Source organism: Tiliqua scincoides, chromosome 4 (assembly GCF_035046505.1).
Source record: "Tiliqua scincoides isolate rTilSci1 chromosome 4, rTilSci1.hap2, whole genome shotgun sequence".
Lineage (NCBI taxonomy): Eukaryota > Metazoa > Chordata > Lepidosauria > Squamata > Scincidae > Tiliqua > Tiliqua scincoides.
Window position 1 is genome coordinate 25,553,426 of NC_089824.1, and position 20,920 is coordinate 25,574,345.

Genomic DNA, 20,920 nt, shown 5'->3' on the forward strand with positions numbered 1-20,920 from the left:
TCATCTCTTAAGAGGAGACAAGCTATCCCACAGCAAGTGAGTGAAGTGATTTCACAGACTGCCTAAGGAAGCTTTCTTTCTACTCTCTCCTAAGCTAAGCCCTCTGTTTTCTTCACTTCCCCATAACTTCGACCCCTCCCCACTTTCTGAACCCTGGATCTCTCTAGAAAATCCACATAATTTCCCTACATCCTTTCTCCCCACCTTTTCCCCCTCCATGCTTGTGCCGTTACCTGCCTGCCTCCTTTTCCTTCTAAGGACTTCCATTCTCTCCTCCTTTTTTCTCTATATATGTTAAAAGTTCAGCTGCAGATGAAAGACTAGGAATAATCAAACATATTGTTTAGCTAACTGTGAATAAGAGGGCAAGCTAAGTTTGAGTCTGCTTTATTTTTGAATATCCCTTCTCTGTTATTGTTAATTATTCCCACAATAAATTTGGTTAGACCTTTCAATCCGGCTTCCTTCATCCTTCCGAGCTGAATCATAGAGCTGTGCCACTGGCCACTACACAGGATCCCAGTACACCAATTAGTTTTCCCTCATGTGCACGTTACGCATGTTTAAAAGCACACGGGTCCACTGCACAGCAGTCATGAGAAGAGAGAAGCAGAGACTGCTGGGAGATTTCTGATGACATTCTATTGTGCTACTATGCCAATCATTTATAGAACTTTACATGTATTTGGGCCAGAAAGAGACATGAAAGAGACTTTTAAAATATTATCCTCAATAAAGGTTGAATTGTGTCCACTGATTTCTCACTAGTAACATACAAGTGAGGCACTTGTTCATCACATCACAGTATACTGGTTGATATTTATTTTGGGTAGTTAATTTTTGTGTGTGACTAAGAATAGTGGGCATTATTTCAGCAATAAAGAATTTGTAAACAGATCCAGAGAGATGGCATAAGTTCCTCATTCTGTTTAAGTAAAACAGTTCAGGCAACTGCAGTCTTAGCCAACTTGTAAACTAACATTCTTCTTCCATATCGTGAGTAAAAGCAGCAACTAAGAAAAAGCAGCAATCTGGTATGTTTAAATATAATAGCAGTAACTTTAGATTTCCAGCACAATGTCTGAATTCCTGTAGAATCAAGGAAGGTTCTTATTCATGTCATTTTCACAAGCCAAAGTCAAGAGTTCTCATACAATAATTAGAGGCTTGAGAGACTCTCTAGAGCAAGATGAATTAAGCAGATCTTATATGTGCCAAGAGGAAGAGGAGCTGCTGCTCCTGTGACTCCTACCAGAGAGAGGACCTACAAAAGGTTGGTAGAATTGATGAATATTTCTAAAGGGCTTTCTATTACGGAATGGATTCTGCTAACACTAGTACGTACTGGACATTGTGTGCATGCATTCATTGTTTTCTCTTTAAGCTGGGTCAAAGGGGAGGAAATGTACTCTATTCCTCCCCTGTGACCCAGTTTAAAGGGAAACCAGGGCTCATTTAAAAGACCCTTTAAGTTTTTTTTTAGTGGTTACAAGTTATGCACACTCCCAGGCAACTACATAGCAAGGCCATGGTCCTGCTTTTCAACCACTCCCATTTGTGTCAGTGCCTCTCCAAGGTCTGTGCTCTTAACTATTTCAGACCATACAACTTAAATTTGATATCTGCTTTTCACACCAGGTTATCTGCTGGCTAACCTATGGACAGTTTTCAAATGACAGTATTCAAGCTCATCTCATGAAAACATTTACAACAGCTAGAGGTGTTTGCTTCTGGTGAGTAAGATAGGATTACAGCCTAAGGGCGCAATTGAGCCCTTGACTTGGGCCGGTGCAAGTCCCTTACGCCAGCCCAGGAGGGCTACAAGCGTGCTGTAATGCATGTTTGCGCCTCCTCAGGAGTCGGCTAGGCCGGCGCAAAGAGGCATGCCAGCCTGCAGAGGCTGGAAGAAGCCTCTGTGCTGACAGAGGCACAGAGGCTTGCATTGGCCCAGCTGGGCCGATGCGAGCTTCTGAGGTAGGTGGGGAGGGGGCGGGAGGGAGTTGTTTCTGGGCGGTTATGCCAGATCCCAACCCCTGTTCCCAGGGAGAACTCCTTGGACTTGTGCCACTTCAAGAGGTGGCGCAAGTTCGAGAATACCTATAGGGAAAAGGGCGCCTTTCCCAGAGGTAAGGGGAAAAGTTTCCCCTTGCATCTGGCTGAGCTGCTTTTGGCCCCTATCCTGTGCTGGATACAGTGCACGCCTCCTGGCTTGCCTGTTCCAGCGCAGGGTAGGATTGCACCCTAAGTCTTACTGAACACAATGGGCTTACTTCTGTGTAAGGTAAACAACACAATTTTCAAACACCTCTACAACAGCTATATCTGAATTACTAATATTTCACCCAGGCCTCGCCAATTTCACTTAGGCAGGTATTAAACATTCAAAGAAATACAGGGTGGCCACTGAAGGAAGTAGTCAAATCCCTCCCTGTAACTGTCTGCTCTGAATGTCACATATTTTCTTGTCTCCACTCCACATCATTGGCTACTGGTGGTGAGGACACTGAAAACACACAGCATTAGGCTGTCTGGGTAAGAAGGCAAGTTATACTACAAATTACAGGACAGAGGACTTGAGATGCAAATGCCACTCTGAAGTTGTTGTTTCTGTAATGCACTAATATTGATGTACTTCTGCTGTACATTTGCAACGTACAGTTATGTACTGCCATAAAAATCAAGAAACAAAACAAGTATTTTCAAGCTAATCAAAGTTTTTATGCCTGGCCTCTTTTTTACCACTTTGATCTTGTATTGTCATTTGATGCTTTCACACATTCACACTCAAGCATTTTAGCATGCAGCACAAATATACATTCATTTCCCAGTTTAAGTGGATGTGTGCATCCCCCAAACACATGGCTTTTAAACAGTTGGGTTTGAAATCCTACTTTCCTTTTGGAAATTCTTCCAAACTTGTTGCATGCAATATTTTTAACATATCCATAGTTATTTTCCCTCCTAGCCAAGCCTTTTGGCTGCTGTTTTAATATAATATACAAGGTCAGTGCAATCGGGCTGTTTTTTGATACATTTTTTTCACATAAGTTTATTTGTCATTTGTACTATAAAGTGGCTTTCAAAGAAAAACAAGCATCTAAATTATCATGATGAAAAACAAATAATCAATATTAGTGTTCTTATAATTTATTTAAATGCCATTTAAATGCCATTTAAATAAATATAAATTATTTATAAATATAAATAAATGGCCATTTAAATGCCATTTAAATAAATATAAATATAAATTTATTTAAATTATAAGAACACTAATATTGATTATTTGCTTTGCATCATGATACCATCATGCATCAACACCAGAAATATGGTGTCTTTGTACCTATCTGATTTATGAGAAGGCATTCCCAAATACAGGAACTGGTTTTTCCCTAGCTAACCTCACATGCAAATAAAATAAGAAAATACATTTCTAAATATACATTATTACAAGAGACAAAAAAAACCTGCTGTTACTTTGTGGTTATCGCTGTTATATATACACAAATTGATTTTGTTTTTATAATGTGTATTAATCTCTATTCACATTTCATGGGTCATCAGAAAATATTTTAAAACCAGCCTAGTTATAACACCACAGAATATGCAATATATTTAATACCATATTGAAGTTTAAGTCAATCTGTTTTGTCAGAACCAAAGTCTGCAACAAAACCTTCAAATGGGGGCCTGTGCATACTGGGAACTATAAGGTCAAGGAAACTTTGAATCCCAATTTTCTTGCAGGTGAGAACTGCAAAGCAACCAGCTGAACATGCAAAACATGTCTTGACCTTTGATAGGCCAGAGCAGCTCATGTGATGCAATAAAACCTGACCTCTATCTCTAGACTTGGTCTGAGGAAATGTCTCACATGAACTCTTCTTCCTTTTTACCCTGCATCCCAATTCTCCTGTGCAGTTGTGTCCAGCCTGATGCAGGTTTGGGTTCTACTGTAGCACTTCCATTACCTGAGAACTAGGACATGTCTGACTCCCTCCTAAAGCAACAGAAAGGGAGCCCATCAAAAGAACAAAACAACAGATCTGCTCAAGTTTCATTCTCCCAAATCAAGTTGAGATCTTTGGACTGTGATGACATAGCCGGCCTCCCCCTCCAAAAGGGGAAAGAGTGAGACGCAAAACATATCCAAAACACAGCCTGAAAACAAGAACACGTTTTACAATGAAAATCATTTAAGAATTTCAGATCAGATCCTCAGATCCCGCCCTCCCAAAAACCTGGTGCAATGATATGTCAAATCAGACGCCTGTTACCTAGAAGGCTGATGCCCAGTCGAGAAAGGCCCTGTCTCAGTCCTTCTCCCAGATTCTCAGGGAGCTGCCTTCTCCACTCTTCCTGCCTGTTATAATGCTCCTCATCCAGTGATAGCCTATCCATATTCCGAGCAAGGCTTGTTGCCAGGTTGGTAATGGATGTCAGCGTACCTAAGCACAATAAGGTCAGGAATGTGGTTAGATGAACAATTAATGTAAAGTCTGTGCAATTGCTCTATTTGAAAGCAGTGGAAACAATATGCTGCAGTAGCTGGCCTGTGCAAGCTAAGCTTGTGAAATGTAAATAGATCGTGATTTTAAGGATCAATAACATGCTTGATGGACACACACTGTGGCTTCCGCACAGTCTTGAGCCCTTTTTAATTATAATGCAAGCCACAATTGGAACCTACCAAAACCTTTACAGTAACTGCCCTACAATATCTAATGACAGACATGAATATCAGGGGGGCAGAGAAGGGTTCCCAAAATGAGCCCATGCGGGGACCTCTTGCTGTGCTCCATACCACTCCTGTTTCGAATCCTCTGCCTTTGCAACTGGGCTTTGACACCACAAGATGGCACTGTGTATGTGTGTGTTCATGTCCAGGAAAATCCAGATGCACATTTGTTTCAAAAACATGTTCGACAATGCTTACAACAGTGCCCGCTTTTTTTCTGTTTTTAAAGACTACATATGATGAGGCAATGTGGTGTAGGATTTCTGAGGTATAGCAGAAGGACTGAACTTCTTTAACATCCCTGTTCGGTTACGGCATGACAAAGTGGCCATGCGGGAAAGCTTAAAGAGCTGGCGTTTCTAGGATGTTGTTGTGAAAGGAACAATCTGTTTTCAAACACAGTGAGTAGATGAGGCTTACCCCCCTCCCCACACTTTCTTTAAACTCAAAAGCTAGAACAGATCTGAACACAATGGATCCACCAAAAACTGGGCACCTCCTTTAAAAATTCATGACAATAAAGCAGCAGTACAAGGAAAGGACAAATATCTACCTTTGGAAATGTGTTTCACAAATGATGTTGTTCCTCTGGAAACTCCGCTAACAAAGGCTCCTGGACCACGCGTTAGTCCTTCATAGGGGAGCCGGAAGAAGTCAGCTATCCCATTCCCTATGCTTCTTACCAAGCTGGCTGGGCTTCCAAGGATTTCCAGAGATCCAACAACCCATCCTACGTGAACAGTAATTAAAACCATTAAGAGTTGATGCTTACAAAAGATCACTAGAAACAACAGTAAAAAAGAGAGGAAAAAACGGACTCCCTCTTCTTCCAACTCATTTTTACACTCAAAATTCATCACATCATGAACTTCCTTTGAGAAAAACACGGGAAATAGCTCATCCAGTACGGACTGAGCAGTGGGAATCTTTCATGCTTTCTAAATCAAAGAAATCCCTTTGGCAAAAACACAAATAGCTTTAAAATGACTTCCTTCCATGAGCCTCCCGTATTTCTGCTAAAACTCCGTGTGGAGAGATGGATGCCGCATTCAGGCGGTTTGCAGTAATAGGAGCAGAGGCTTATTTGCTTAGTAGGCTTTACATCTTGCAAAGCAACTTTGTTATTTCACGTCCTCATGGCGAAAGACTCATGACAGCTAGTTTACAGTGATACAGTGTGCAGCCTTGGGGGAGTGTGAAGGTCAACTGCTTGATGGGGTGTTGGGAAAGGGGATGCAGATTTTTGACAAGTGTGTAAGAAATTATTTTAATCCACCCAACAGCTCTGTGCTGATCACTTTCTTGTAGAGGTCTAGTTATAGCCAGATAAATGGTTTTTCCTCAGTGCAGTTGTGTAAACAGCACTGGCATTTGCATGCTGATTAAGTTACTCAGAGGGAGGATCCCTTATGAGTCGCCCCACAAGGGTGGATAGTTCCTAGGATTTGGTTTCCTACATAAAAGGAAAGTTACAGTTGCTGGCAGATAGCCTGGTGGCCAAGTGTATCACTTGCCCTTTGTCTGCTATAGGCTTTCTTGCAACGTTGGCTTGGAACAGAGTGCAGAATTATTTAAGGGATGGCAAGATTATAAAAACTGTTTGCAGCAGCTCACAGAGTGACAGCAGCAAGGCTACCTGGGAGAGCTCACCATGCTAGTGCAGATTGCCAGAGTGGCCTGCACCTGCTGCGATTGTCAGGTTGGTTCTGCATCCAGTCATGATCAACTTAGTTTTCAATTACAGTGAGTGCAAGAACAACATATGGAGTCTCGACACACCACACAGCACAAAAGAGCCGTTCTTCCTCTCAAGCAGGAGTCAGGTTGTGCCAAGTGGAACCAGGAGGTAGGGAGGGGGTCTACATCAGCCATGTTAACTCAATGAAGTGTTCCTGCAACTTATTTCTGCAACAAATCGTAATGCAAGACAGATTTATATCTGTGTTGACTTGTGAGTCAAACAAAATTATGTGGAAAATCCAGGAATAGGTATACTAAGCTGATTTGCAAGTAGACAGGTATAAGTCATTTATATATTATGATCTTCATCATAAGAGTTGCTCCTATGAACAAAAATCACAGAACTTGGGGGGAAAAGGAGAGAAACTTGTGTTACCTTAAAGACTAACAATATAGTATTAGCTTTTACGGCCAAAGCTCACATTGTCAGCTGCAGGAACCTGTCCTGCAGTTGAGGAGCTGTAAAATTTAACAGCTCTCCTTTTCACCTCAGGATTGACGGCACTGATCTACCAAGAGCTGGACCTGCCCGACTCTGCTGTGAACTTCAATACAACTCATTCAAAAATTGTCGTCCACCTGGAAAAAAACTTGGGTGATCATCTCTTGGTGGCACCACACCTTCTACCTCATGCTTAAAACTTCACCAGCTGTTTCTTTGCAAAGCAAGGCAAGAATGGTTCTCCTTTCTCCTAGCCCCAATAGCACAACCCGGCTCCTGCTTGAGGGCAAGAATAAGTCTTCTATGATGTACAGTGTGTGCAGAATTCCAGGATACAGATATCTGCAAACTGAGCAGAGCAGGTCTACCAGGTAGCCCTCGTCTTCAGAAAACAATGGACTCAGGGCCAGCCCTGAGTGTGGGGCCAAATTCAGCATGGTCCTTACAGGAGGTCCCTTAATGCATAGTCCTTGTGGGCCTCCCCATTTACCTGCAATAAGTAGCAGCAAGCAGTCTGAGCCAGGTACCTTCTGCTTCCAGAGTGACCCAATTTGGGGCCAATCAGAAGCAGTGGTTGGTGGGAGGGCCTGCAAGAGCTCTGCTCGCAGCGTCAGGCTCTGAATGGAGATTTACCATCAAGCAAGCTGCCAGCTGTGGCTGTGGGCAGCCTGCTCTGTGACAGTGCCCAAAATTGCCCAAATCACATTAAAGCCAGCCCTGGTGAACTGTAGATGTTCAGTGTTTACAGTCAGGATAGCATGGCTGAAGTTCACAACATGTATTCTGTTTTTAGCAGAAACCAGTATACAGGTGGGGCCTCGTACGTGTGGGGGATCTGTTCTCAGACTCCCTCGCGGATACAGAAAATTGCAGATAATCAAATCTATGATTTTCAGTCCCATAAGCCCTTGAGAGGGCTTTCTGAAGCCCACAGAGGCTGTACACATCCACCCACAGACTCTGCAGGATTCAGAATGATTTTTCAGTCAAAAAAAAGGGGCTTCCTGATGTGTTTATGCCATTTAAGACATTCTGAGGCCCAAGGAAGCCACTGGAGGGCTGTTAAAATGTGTTTTTTGGGGCTGAAACAGCCATTCTAAACCTGCAGAGGCAGCACGCGGCTGAGGTGGGGCCAAGCCTGGCTCCACGCAGGTCTGGGGGACCCGTGTTGAGCCAGATCCATGGATACAGAGGCTCCACCTGTACTATATGTTAGAAAAGTAATGTATGGTTTTTACATGTAAGTATTTGTGTGGTGCCTGTTATAGGAAGTTGCTGATTGACTGTGGCTCCCAATAGCATGTGAGGACTTGTGTCTTTGGACCTTATTATCTGCAAATGCCCTTCAGAGCTATGGGAATCACTCAGACAGGTTTTTGCTCATGAAACTCATTCAAATGTCATGGCCTGAAGTCACTGCATGACATACACCCCCTACGTGAGAGTAGTTAGGGCTTTCTTAGGTGTACACAGCACACAATAAAATTGGTTGGTCCCTTCCCATCTACTTAGCCAGTACTTTAAGTGCATGTGAATGGGAATGGTGCGGGGCACAACAGAGCTGGTCTGAAGGTAAACCATAAACATGTTTCAGCAAAAGCAACAGTGCACTGGCTGTGAGTGATCAAAGGCACTCTCCCCTCTCCTCGGCACCGTACATGCTCTTATGCAGGGAAAGGTACACCAGAGATGAAGCGGCTTTATGAATGCACATGTATGGAAGTGAGACAAGGTATCCATTAATCTAATAGTCTGTTTGCTCACTATTGATCTTGTATGGGAAAGAATCAGTAAAACAAACACACTTCGCAGATCAAAGGACAATAAACATCTGCGTGCCAGTCTAGCATGAGGATTCTGTGAAGAAAGACAGATTGCTAATCATAAACGGCAGCCCAAAGGAGATTGAACAAGAAAACAGTGTTCAATGGCGTAATTTGCTTCAAATGTACAGGGACAGATTGAATAATTTCATGAAAGAAACTACGTCTGTGAGTTCATGTTCGGAATTAGTTGTTTTGATTCTGAGTAGTGAAGGATAGAACAGCGAAAAGGGGGGGGAAAACCCGCATTTCTCAATTTTTTGTGAGTGTTGCGAATAGCCTTCAAGAGGCCAACTGTTGCTCTCCATTAACTTCATGTTCACATCACTTTCAGTTCCATTGTTTTATCCAACTCCTCCTGCCAGATCATGTTTCTGGAGACAGTATATTTCTTTAGGCACAACAGTCACTGTGCAACAATAGAGCAATAAGAATGAAATATGATTCTGGCAATGGTAGTTTTGCAGTAAAATAAAAGTCTACCCCAAGTTGCTTCTCACTCACTTGGCCCACATGATAATGGCAAACCAAATTTCTATGTTACAAAACAATGACCAAGCCATGAACATGACTGACTTCCTACTCCAAAGCTTCAGATTGTGTGATGGAAGCTAGTTGGTCAAAACAGTAGGAGGTGAAGCATATCCTAGACTGCTCACTTAGGGACAATCCTATCCAAGTTTCCAGCACCGGTGCAGCTGCAATGCAACCCCAAAGTAAGGGAACAAATGTTCCCTTTCATGACTGCCCCACTACTGCAGAGTCCAGCGTGCATCCCATTGGCATGGCTGCTCTGGTGCTGGAAAGTTAGATAGGATTAGGCTGTTACGTGCTCCAAACACCTGGCTGCTTGACACTGAAAAGACAAGAAACTGTCAGGAAACAAACATACATACCTGCTCTAAACAATGCTCCTGCAGCATAATGCATGGCCAAAGCATGAATGAGCTGCCTGGCAGTTGTGAAAATGGGTCCTCGTTCAAACACAGAAAAAGAAAGCGGCGTGTGATCTGAAGCAATATATAGTTTCAGGGACGCATGGATGCTGACCAAAAGGCTAACAGGCTGGATTGCCAACTTCCGTAACTTCACTGGATTGACTAAAGCAATTGCATGCTGCCTGACCCGTTCAGGTAGTATCTGGGTAAGAGATGAGGCGTCAGGGGAATGGTAAACTCTTTTGCTGTCTGGCAGGTAAGTCTCAAATAAAGTCTTAATGTAATAAACAAATGTGTCTTCCACATATAACCTGGCTGGTTTCATTTCAAAGCTGAGGTCATTTACATGAAACAGCAAATTCTGCTCTCCTGTCAAAGTGAGGCTGAGTTTAATGAAGGAGTTCTCATGAAATTCTTCCAGATCTTTGTTGGATACCATGAGGTTATGTACTTTGGTCCATTGTGCAGTTTCATTTTTCTCTCCCTGGCACAGTAAGACTGGAAAATGGAAACTGGATTTGTTGTAAAGCTGATTGTCCAGCTGCAAGTCTCCACAATAGAGCTGAAGGGTACAAAACCGCTGAAGGCTGTTGGTGGTCTCTCCCTGAAATTCGTTAGAAAGAGGCCTAAGGTAGCTGGCAACAGGGACCATATGAAGGTAAATATGGTCCACTGTGAACCGCAGAAGTTCAGATGATATTTTGGGGTTTGTGATGTCATTATACACAGCAAAACTCAGCTGGTTGATGAACATTTTAAACACGAGGTTCTGCTCTTGAGTTCTGCATGGGAGACAGCAACAATAATTATATGAGTCCCCTGACTTGAAAAGAGAATTAACCACAGGGTGAAAAATGATAAGAACATAAGAACATAAGAACAGCCCCACTGGATCAGGCCATAGGCCCATCTAGTCCAGCTTCCTGTATCTCACAGCGGCCCACCAAATGCCCCAGGGAGCACACCAGATAACAAGAGACCTCATCCTGGTGCCCTCCCCTACATCTGGCATTCTGACTTAACCCATTTCTAAAATCAGGAGGTTGCGCATACACATCATGGCTTGTACCCCATAATGGATTTTTCCTCCAGAAACTCGTCCAATCCCCTTTTAAAGGCGTCTAGGCTAGACGCCAGCACCACATCCTGTGGCAAGGAGTTCCACAGATCGACCACACGCTGAGTAAAGAAATATTTTCTTTTGTCTGTCCTAACCCGCCCAACATTCAATTTTAGTGGATGTCCCCTGGTTCTAGTATTATGTGAGAGTGTAAAGAGCATCTCCCTATCCACTCTGTCCATTCCCTGCATAATTTTGTATGTCTCAATCATGTCCCCCCTCAAGCGTCTCTTTTCTAGGCTGAAGAGGCCCAAACGCCGTAGCCTTTCCTCGTAAGGAAGGTGCCCCAGCCCCGTAATCATCTTAGTCGCTCTCTTTTGCACCTTCTCCAGTTCCACTATGTCTTTTTTGAGATGTGGCGACCAGAACTGGACACAATACTCCAGGTGTGGCCTTACCATCGATTTGTACAACGGCATTATAATACTAGCCTTTTTGTTCTCAATACCCTTCCTAATGATCCCAAGCATAGAATTGGCCTTCTTCACTGCCGCCGCACATTGGGTCGACACTTTCATCGACCTGTCCACCACCACCCCAAGATCTCTCTCCTGATCTGTCACAGACAGCTCAGAACCCATCAGCCTATATCTAAAGTTTTGATTTTTTGCCCCAATGTGCATGACTTTACACTTACTGACATTGAAGCGCATCTGCCATTTTGCTGCCCATTCTGCCAATTGGAGAGATCCTTCTGGAGCTCCTCACAATCACTTCTGGTCTTTACCACTCGGAAAAGTTTGGTGTCGTCTGCAAACTTAACCACTTCACTGCTCAACCCTGTCTTCAGGTCATTTATGAAGAGGTTGAAAAGCACTGGTCCCAGGACAGATCCTTGGGGCACACCGCTTTTCACCTCTCTCCATTGTGAAAATTGCCCATTGACACCCACTCTCTGCTTCCTGGCCTCCAACCAGTTCTCAATCCACGAGAGGACCTGTCCTCTAATTCCCTGATTGTGGAGTTTTTTCAGTAGCCTTTGGTGAGGGACCGTGTCAAACGCCTTCTGAAAGTCCAGATATATAATGTCCACGGGTTCTCCCGCATCCACATGCCTGTTGACCTTTTCAAAGAATTCTATAAGGTTTGTGAGGCAAGACTTACCCTTACAGAAGCCATGCTGACTCTCCCTCAGCAAGGCCTGTTCGTCTATGTGTTTTGAGATCCTATCTTTGATGAGGCATTCCACCATCTTACCCGGTATGGATGTTAGGCTGACCGGCCTATAGTTTCCCGGGTCCCCCCTCTTTCCCTTTTTAAAAATAGGCGTGACATTTGCTATCCTCCAATCTTCTGGCACCGTGGCCGTTTTGAGGGACAAGTTGCATACCTTAGTCAAGAGATCTGCAACTTCATTCTTCAATGATGATGGGACAATTCACTGTGCTAATGTTATTAGTATAAATTTGATCTGGACATCTAAATCCCTACAGTCAAGGCATAAAAAAGTAGCATTGTTTCTAATGTGTGCTAAATTCTACCCTTCCTGCTCATTTAACAGAAATTTATATTTGTACTTCCTGTAACATTTTATGCCCAGTAGTTCTCCCTTGTATTTGCAGTGTAGCATGAAGCTAAAGCAGACAATGGAAAATAGCATCACACATTGTCAGATGTTTTTGGCTCTTTTTCCAGAGACAATATGGAATGTTTCTATTATGGATCATTAACTTCACATTATGTACACAATATAGTCACCTATTAAATCACCATTTTAAACTGATGACGGGTTGCTAGCTTTACATTGTTAACTGCTCTTGGCCATTCTTAACTAACGAGTGGAATATTAAGCAATGACAGTCAATTTCATGGGGATTAATAATTATAGGGCAAATTAAAAAAAAATCCACACCATTCTGCTCTCTCTATTTTGCTACTTCTGGAAGTCAAAGACTTTGATGGTTATAAATAGGTGAGGTCACAACTCAAGTGAAGCTTGAAACAAAGATTTTAAACTTTAGGGCACGAGGAAGTATAATAAAGATGACAGACTACACAGTTTGCATGGAACCATTCTTCTGTCCTTCATCATGAGAACTCCCACATACTACAATGGGAGTTCTGTGCAAGAAAGGACTGCCAGTCTGGCCAAATAAACTTTAAACTTGTGAGTCCTCCCTGAGTCGTGTTTATTGTACCAGACATTTTGTGTTTATCCTAGGGTGACACAACCTCAGATGTTAGATTGTCATGTTTTACTATGATATACAAAATGTTAACATGTGGTCTAAACATTCGCCACACACACACAGCAACACTAGACAAAACAAACAGTTGTGCCAGATTTAATAAGTCATTTCACACCTAGAGGGCTGAACGGCTACATAGGACAATTTTTCCATGACCCTCCATCCATCTTTTAACATACCCACCCATTCAGGTTGATCTGATGTCCTGGTCTCCCTTCAGGAGCTAAAGTGATCATGATTGTTCCACACTGATGAGCGATATCTACGTAAACATAGCCAAAGCCAGTTAAGAACACGATCTACAAAAAGAAAAGAAAAATTGTCCTTTTTTTAAAAAAAAAGAAAGAAATTTGCAAAATGTGGTTGCAATGGTGTTAATGGTATTTGGACCAAAAGTAGTCATTCCAGAGCAGTTCTAGTGACATCTGTGCAACTGCATTGAAATATGTGGGTTGAGGATTGCCACCTTTGCTCTTAGTTTTCTATTTCAATGCAATCCTAAAACCGGGCCTAGAGCATCAAACAAACGGTCCATTCCCAGCTTTTCCAACAGTTATCAGAACTGGATGTTTGTGGTATGGGACTTTTTTCCTTAACTAACTCTTCTCATTTGTCTTTCCTGCTTCCTTCTGCTGACATATGTTTATGTGTGGCAACCCTTATTCTGAGGCAGAATGCACAAACGGTTGCCAATATCTAAGCCAGTGGTTCTCAAAGTTTTTAGCACTGGGACCCACTTTTTAGAATGACAATCTGTCGGGACCCACTGGAAGTGGTGTCATTAATCCGGAAGTGATGTCATGGCTGGAAGTTACAACATCAGTTTAGGCTTCAAACCTAAGCCGCAATCAGTCCAAAGCTTGTGCTGTGGTCTGCTTTGCATAGCTTGGAATTCAAACATTCTAGTTTGGAAGTCAAAGCAGAATGCAATCTTGGATCCTTTTTCAACCACACAGCCCTCCCCCCTTTCCAGGGCTCCATCTTCCCACCTATTCAGGGCAAATGCTGGTCTACGCTAGTGTGCAAATGGGCGGCATATAAGTGTAAATCACCCAAGCTCTTCACATGCAGCAAGCAATCCAATTGCTAGCTTCTGGTTTGAGAAGTCAAAATCAACATAAGCATGCAGGGCAAGCCCTCTGCATACACTGCATATAACAGAACTCTGTGAACCTTCACTAATCTGGATATGGACCCAAAGTCCTGCAGACAAGTCCTCCTTCTGCTGCTGCTTCTATTCCTATTCAAACCATTGTGCTATCAGGACATTCCTAATCCGGCTACAGTCCTGTTGCTTGTGAAAGAGTTTAAAAGCCGTGTGTGTGAAATGACCCACCGTGAAGAGGGAAAGAGCTTTCTCTGATGTTATTTCATTTGCATTTTTTCATGAGGGGAATATCTCACACAACATTGTTTCACACGAAATGGAGGGGGCACAATCTGTACTAAGGACTAATACTCAGCAGTGAACACAAGACCCAACACAAAGAGTGATGCCTGGGGAGGACAGTCTTCCTGCTATGCTGTCGGCCATTTTTATTGCTGCCATTCTTTCCTTTTGTCCCAAGGATCAAGCAAGTACTTCTTGGATTATTCCTGGTTCCTTATTATTTACACCCAGGCTGTCTTTCTACTCTGGGCTTTGGTGACTTGCAATTGTATCAGCTTCTTTTATTCAAAAGAGATGGAAATAACAGAGTCACAGCACAATTTGGGCAGAAACATAGTTGTAAATTAAGCAACTATTTGACTTAAAGAATTATTGCTACTGCTGGTGCTTTGGCACCAGCACGATTTCCACAACCTCCAGTATGGGTTTTCAGGATTAACACTTAGAACAAGCTTGCTTTCTCGGGAAATTACATAGCAGTAACATTACATGTCCGTTACAGGTCCGTTAACCTCACGGGGTGCGTGGGGTTGAGGGTGAAAACCGACAAACGGATCAACAACCCTGCACCAGGCAACAGAAAACAGAAAACTCCTGCCCTAAAGCTGGGCACCCGGAATGTTAGGACAATGACACCTGGCTTCTCTGACGACCTGCAAGAAATAGACAATGCCTGCAAAACAGCTGTCAACGACATGGAGCTGAGCAGACTGCAGATGGACATTGTCGCCCTTCAAGAGACGAGGCTGCCGGGCTCAGGATCTGTCAAGGAGAGAAATTTCTCATTTTTCTGGCAGGGAAAATCACTAAACAAGACCAGGGAACATGGTGTTGGCTTTGCGGTCAGAAATACCCTGTTAAAATCCATCATCCCACCTTCTGCAGGAAGTGAAATAATTTTGTCTCTGCAGCTCCACTCATCAGCAAGGCTTGACACTCTCATCAATGCACATGCACCAACTCTGTCGTCTCCAGCAGAAGCTAAAGACAAATTCTATGAAGACCTGGCCACCACTATCAAGAAAATCCCTGAAAAAGAGCCATTGTTCATCCTCGGCGATTTCAATGCTAGAGTTGGTGCTGATCACAGTTCGTGGCCCACTTGCTTCGGCCAGTTCGGCACTGGGAGGATGAACGAAAATGGCCAATGCCTGCTAGAGCTTTGCTGTCATCACGGTCTCTGTGTCAGCAACACCTTCTTCAACACGAAGCCCCAACATAGAGTCTCTTGGAGACACCCAAGATCAAAGCACTGGCACCAGCTTGACCTAATTCTCACCAGACGCTCCAGCCTTCCCAGCATCAAGATCACATGCAGTTATCAGGGTGTTGCCTGCGACACTGATCACTCCCTGGTGTGCAGAAGAGTGAAACTGCTAACTAAGCGACTGTATTACATGAAAAAGGAAGGAAGACCTCGCATTGATACCAGCAAGACCCGGGACCAGGGAAAAGTGGAGGAATTTGCACGAGTGCTTGAGGAATCTCTTCCAGGCCTGGCCGATGCAGATGCATCCAACAGATGGGAACATTTCAAAAATGCCGTTTACAACACCACCGTGTCCATTTTCGGCAAGAAGACCCACAAGATGGCAGACAGGTTTGAAGCCCACTCTGAGGAGTTGACACCAGTCATTGAGGAAAAGAGGAGAGCTCTAGCAGCATACAAAGCCTGTCCCTGTGAGCGCAACCTGCAGGTCCTCCGAGCTGCTCACAGCAAAGTCCAGCAGACTGCCAGGAGATGTGCTAACGACTACTGGCTCCAACTCTGTTCCCAGATACAGATAGCAGCTAACACGGGCAAGGGGCACATACATCAAGGGGATGTATGACGGTATCAAGCTGGCCCTAGGTCCAACACAGAAGAAAACTGCCTCTCTGAAGTCTGCCACAGGCGAGGTCATCCAGGACCAGGCGCAACAGATGGAACGCTGGGTGCAGCACTACTCTGAGCTATATTCCAGAGAAAATGTAGTCACCGAGGAAGCACTGAACAACATCCAGTGCCTGCCTGTGTTGGAGGAGCTTGACAGTGAACCAATCCTAGCAGAACTTCATGTGGCCCTGGACTCCCTCGCCTCTAGCAAGGCACCTGGGAAAGACAGTATCCCTGCTGAAGTCCTAAAGTGCTGCAAAGAGATCATCGCCACTGAGCTGCATGAAATCCTCTGCCTCTGCTGGAGAGAAGGTGGAGTACCACGGGACATGAGGAATGCAAACATAGTCATACTGTACAAGAACAAAGGCGACAGGGGTGACTGCAATAACTACCGCGGCATCTCTCTCCTTAGCGTTGTAGGGAAGCTGTTTGCCCAAGTTGTACTGAAGAGGCTCCAGGTACTGGCAGAGAGCGTCTATCCAGAATCGCAGTGTGGATTCCGAGCCAACAGGTCCACCACTGGTATGGTATTCTCCCTTAGACAGCTGCAGGAAAATGCAGAGAACAACGACAGCCACTCTTTATAGCCTTCATAGATCTCATGAAGGCTTTCGACCTGGTCAGCAGGGAGGGCCTCTTCAAGATTCTCCCCAAGATCGGATGTCCACCCAGGCTCCTCAGCATCATCAGTTCTTTCCACGAGGACATGAAGGGCACTGTAGTCTTTGATGGCTCCACATCAGACCCCTTTGACATCCAAAGCTGAGTGAAGCAGGGCTGTGTTCTCGCACCAACCTTGTTTGGGATTTTCTTCCCTGTCCTGCTGAAGCAGGCCTTTGGAACTGCAACAGAAGGCATCTATCTTGGGACCAGATCAAATGGAAAGCTCTTCAACATTTCCAGACTGAGAGCAAAGTCCAAAGTCCAGCTGAAATGTCTGCGTGCCTTCCTCTTTGCTGACGATGCAGCTGTCACTGCCCACTCTGCCAAAGATCTCCAGCAGCTCATGATTCGTTTTAGCAAGGCCTGCCAAGACTTTGGACTGACAATCAGCCTGAAGAAAACACAGGTCATGGTTCAGGATGTGAACTCACCACCCTGCATTGCAATCTCTGCACATGAGCTGGAGGTTGCCCATGACTCTGTGTACCCTGGCTCAACGATCTCTGACACTCTTTCTCTGGACACCGAGCTAAACAAACGCATCGGTAAAGCAGCTACCACATTTTCCATACTCACAAAGAGAGTCTGGTCCAACAAGAAGCTGACGGAACATACCAGGATCCAGGTCTACAGAGCTTGCGTCCTGAGTACACTTCTGTACTGCAGCGAGTAATGGACTCTTTGCTCACAACAGGAGAAGAAGCTGGACGCTTTGCAGATGCGCTGCCTCCCACGCATCCTTGGTATCACCTTGCAGGACAAAGTTCCAAACAACACAGTCCTGGAACGAGCTGGAATCCCCAGCGTGTATACACTGCTGAAACAGAGATGCTTGCGTTGGCTTGGTCATGTCGTGAGAATGGGCGATGGTCGCATCTCAAAGGATCTCCTCTATGGAGAACTTGTGCAGGGAAAGTGCCCTACGGGTAGAGCACAGCTGCTCTACAAGGATATCTGCAAGAGGGATCTGAAAGCCTTAGGAATGAACCTCAACAGATGGGAAACCTTGGCCTCTGAGCATTCTGCTTGGAGGCAGGTTGTGCAGCATGGCCTTTCCCAGTCTGAAGAGACACTCTGCCAACAGAGTGAGGCAAAGAAAGAAGGCCCATAGCCAGGGAGACAGACCAGGGACAGACTGCACTTGCTCCCAGCGTGGAAGGGATTGTCACTCCTGAATTGGCCTTTTCGGCCACACTAGACGCTATTCCAGAACCACCATTCAGAGCGCGATACCATAGTCTTTCGAGACTGAAGGTTGCCAACAAACACGTCAGACAATTTCCCCTTTTCTCCTAGTGTTACTTTTGAGAAACTGAAGAAGCCAAAGGTTTGAGGGAAAAATCTGTATCATAAGGGAAACTTTAGAAAAGTGGAATGGTGAGAACTGCTTGCTGTAAACACTAATATTCATTTCAGATACTCTGAAGGAGGTTCTTTCAAATGTGGAGCACTTCTTAGAGAGTTTCAAAGAAAACTTACACAGAAAAACTAACACAAAAAGCATGCAGGAAGCTCAGCAGGCATTTTTGGTAAGTGGACGGCCTGACCGTGGACAAGTGAATAGCAACAGCATTATGTAACACCCAGTAGTTAGCAAGACATACAGTTGTAGGGAGGCTCTTGGATTTAAGTTAGCAGCCTTCTATGTTGTTATAGCTGCAACCAAGTTTACTTTTTCCATATTCAAAGAGTAACATTTGTTTTTTATGGAACAGGAACCCACAGAGCAGCATGTAGAGAGGATGTTCTGCAGCTATACAAATGCAGGGTGAACACACAAGCTGAGCAGGATTCGCTTACTGAAATGGATGATTTTGAAAGAAAGCTAGCAGCTGAATGAAGCAATGTCCATGGATCACCACTGAGGTAATTGTCGTCAACTACCAGTTGCACGGGAAATCAAAGTCAATTTTCTGATAGGTTATGGCGTTCAGTATGATCACTATGCAATGCTTGTGTATCTTATCATTTTCAGCAACAATAATGCAACTGTTCATTGACATAATTATAATCTAGTTGCTGCTGGTTATTCTCCTTAAAAACAAAAAACTAACTATCCCATGATGTTTACCTCGTTCACATGTGTAGATCACTGCACAGTAGCTCACATTTATAGTATCAAATCCTCACAATACAAAAACAAAATTATGTTAGGGAATTTTTTAAAGTTCACTACTGCCCTTAAAGAGCATAACATCTTATTGCATGCAGAAAAAGTACAGGAAGCCTGGACAAGGAAGTGTCTACACTAGTCCCTTAACTTTTTTAAAAAAATTATAAAATGCCAAGGGAAATCTGAATAGGTAATGAAATGTAACTGGTACAGAGAAGGAAAAGTGTGGTCCTCTGCCAGAAATGGTGTCACAATACTCAATGAATGCCTATGGCACTTGCACAATCACAATCTACAAAGCCTGTGAATGGAATAGCTACTGCATTTTTCCAGGTATAAAATAAGGTATTTTCCATGTAGTCCACCCTGGGCACAGCACCCACATGTGGAGTGATCCTATTGAGGATCAGACAGCCCAGCCCCCTATTCCCCTTAACATGTACAGCATAGCGATGCAGCTCATCAGATCATTTTAGGGAATGCAAGATGTTTGTGAACCTCTCATACTCTGCACAGCCCTCTGCCTTTCATTTGGTCAAGAAATCAAGCAAAAATCAGTGGAGGGGACAGGAATGGAGAGAAATATGAGAGGTACGCACAAGGTGTGCATGGAGGTGTGCATGGCCTTATGTGATGGGTGCATCTGTACTGCAGGAGGGGGGAAGGAGAAGAGTAGGAATTTGCTATGACCTACTGAGATCCCTGTGTGTGTAATCAGTGCACTAGCTTGGGTTAAGTGATGGTTTCTCACAAAATGCAGCATGCTTCTAACAATGCTAGAGCCCGGCAAAGTGCATATGTTGCGCATTTCATATGGAAAGCAAACATACATTTATTTTGCAATAAATGATCAATGACCACCTAAGCATTTGGTGTACTGTTTCTGTACATAGTACTTGAGCACAGTAGTTCTTTTTTTTCTTAAGGGATAACTAAGGAATCTCACCATTTGTCTGCCTTAAAATAACCTGCTGACAAATTATGAAAAACAGAAACATACTACACTGACACTGCTGATTCTACAATCCATAGCTCAGAAACCCTTTCTGCAGGTAGTACACCACCTAGCACTTTTGCCATGGGGAACTCATAATGGAGGAAGCACTAATCAGGATGCTACCCTGTCTCTCTAGAATTCTCCCAAGAGTTTGTTTGGCCAAGGAATTCTTATTCTTGTGTGCTGCTTTACTGTAGACTCTATACATAGTTGACATGGCAGTCTCAAAGAAAACTAAGCCCAGTGGGGTGTAACGTCTCACCCTGACTGCAGAAATATTCTAATATACTGCACAAATTTGTTCTTATAGTAGGCCCTAGTTACAACTGTAATTCTTCAGGCATTGTTTAACAATTCCTCAACCCTTCTGCTTAAAAATAGTATATAACCCTTCAAGGGCTTCAGAAATGTAGGTGCACATGGACAGTGCATGCACAGCCTTCTGAATCATGGCCAGCATTATTACTCCTGAAATAAAACTCAAAAACTAGTAACACACCCTTTTATTTCATGATATTTTCAACATCTTTTGTTCTTAACTGGTTATTCTCAGATTCACATACTCGTTCACTGATGTTGGTTGTTTTTTTTTTTTTAAATTGAAAATTGAGGACATGATAGCTTAAACTTCATTAGCCAAACATGCCACTGGTCTGGCTCATTTAATAGTGTATTCCTCCTAGTGTCCTAAGTTCATTTGGTTTGAGTCAGGTAAATAATCCTAGAATTCAGTGACAACAGGGAGGAGAAGGGCTCCTTTCCAAAGGCAAGCACATTATTAAACGCTAAGTAAATTAGTTTTTGTTTCCAGGCTATTCTTATCTTGGATTAGCAATGTTATTACTGGTCATAGCACTGGTTTGATATATGAAATAACATCTTGCTAAATTA

General features: G+C 43.6%; 1 protein-coding gene across 4 annotated transcripts in view; it reads right to left on the reverse strand.

The window, feature by feature from the left end:
- VPS13B (vacuolar protein sorting 13 homolog B) overlaps window positions 1-20,920 on the reverse strand; it is a 494,765-nt gene that overhangs the window by 11,689 nt on the left and 462,156 nt on the right. For all 4 annotated transcript variants that reach the window (XM_066626564.1, XM_066626562.1, XM_066626565.1 and 1 more), the window contains exons 55-58: window positions 13,171-13,286; window positions 9,637-10,460; window positions 5,289-5,465; window positions 4,275-4,445 (exon numbers count right to left, since the gene is read on the reverse strand). In XM_066626564.1, the coding sequence (XP_066482661.1) occupies window positions 4,275-4,445; window positions 5,289-5,465; window positions 9,637-10,460; window positions 13,171-13,286 (1,288 nt within the window). The remainder of the gene's footprint in view (window positions 1-4,274; window positions 4,446-5,288; window positions 5,466-9,636; window positions 10,461-13,170; window positions 13,287-20,920) is intronic.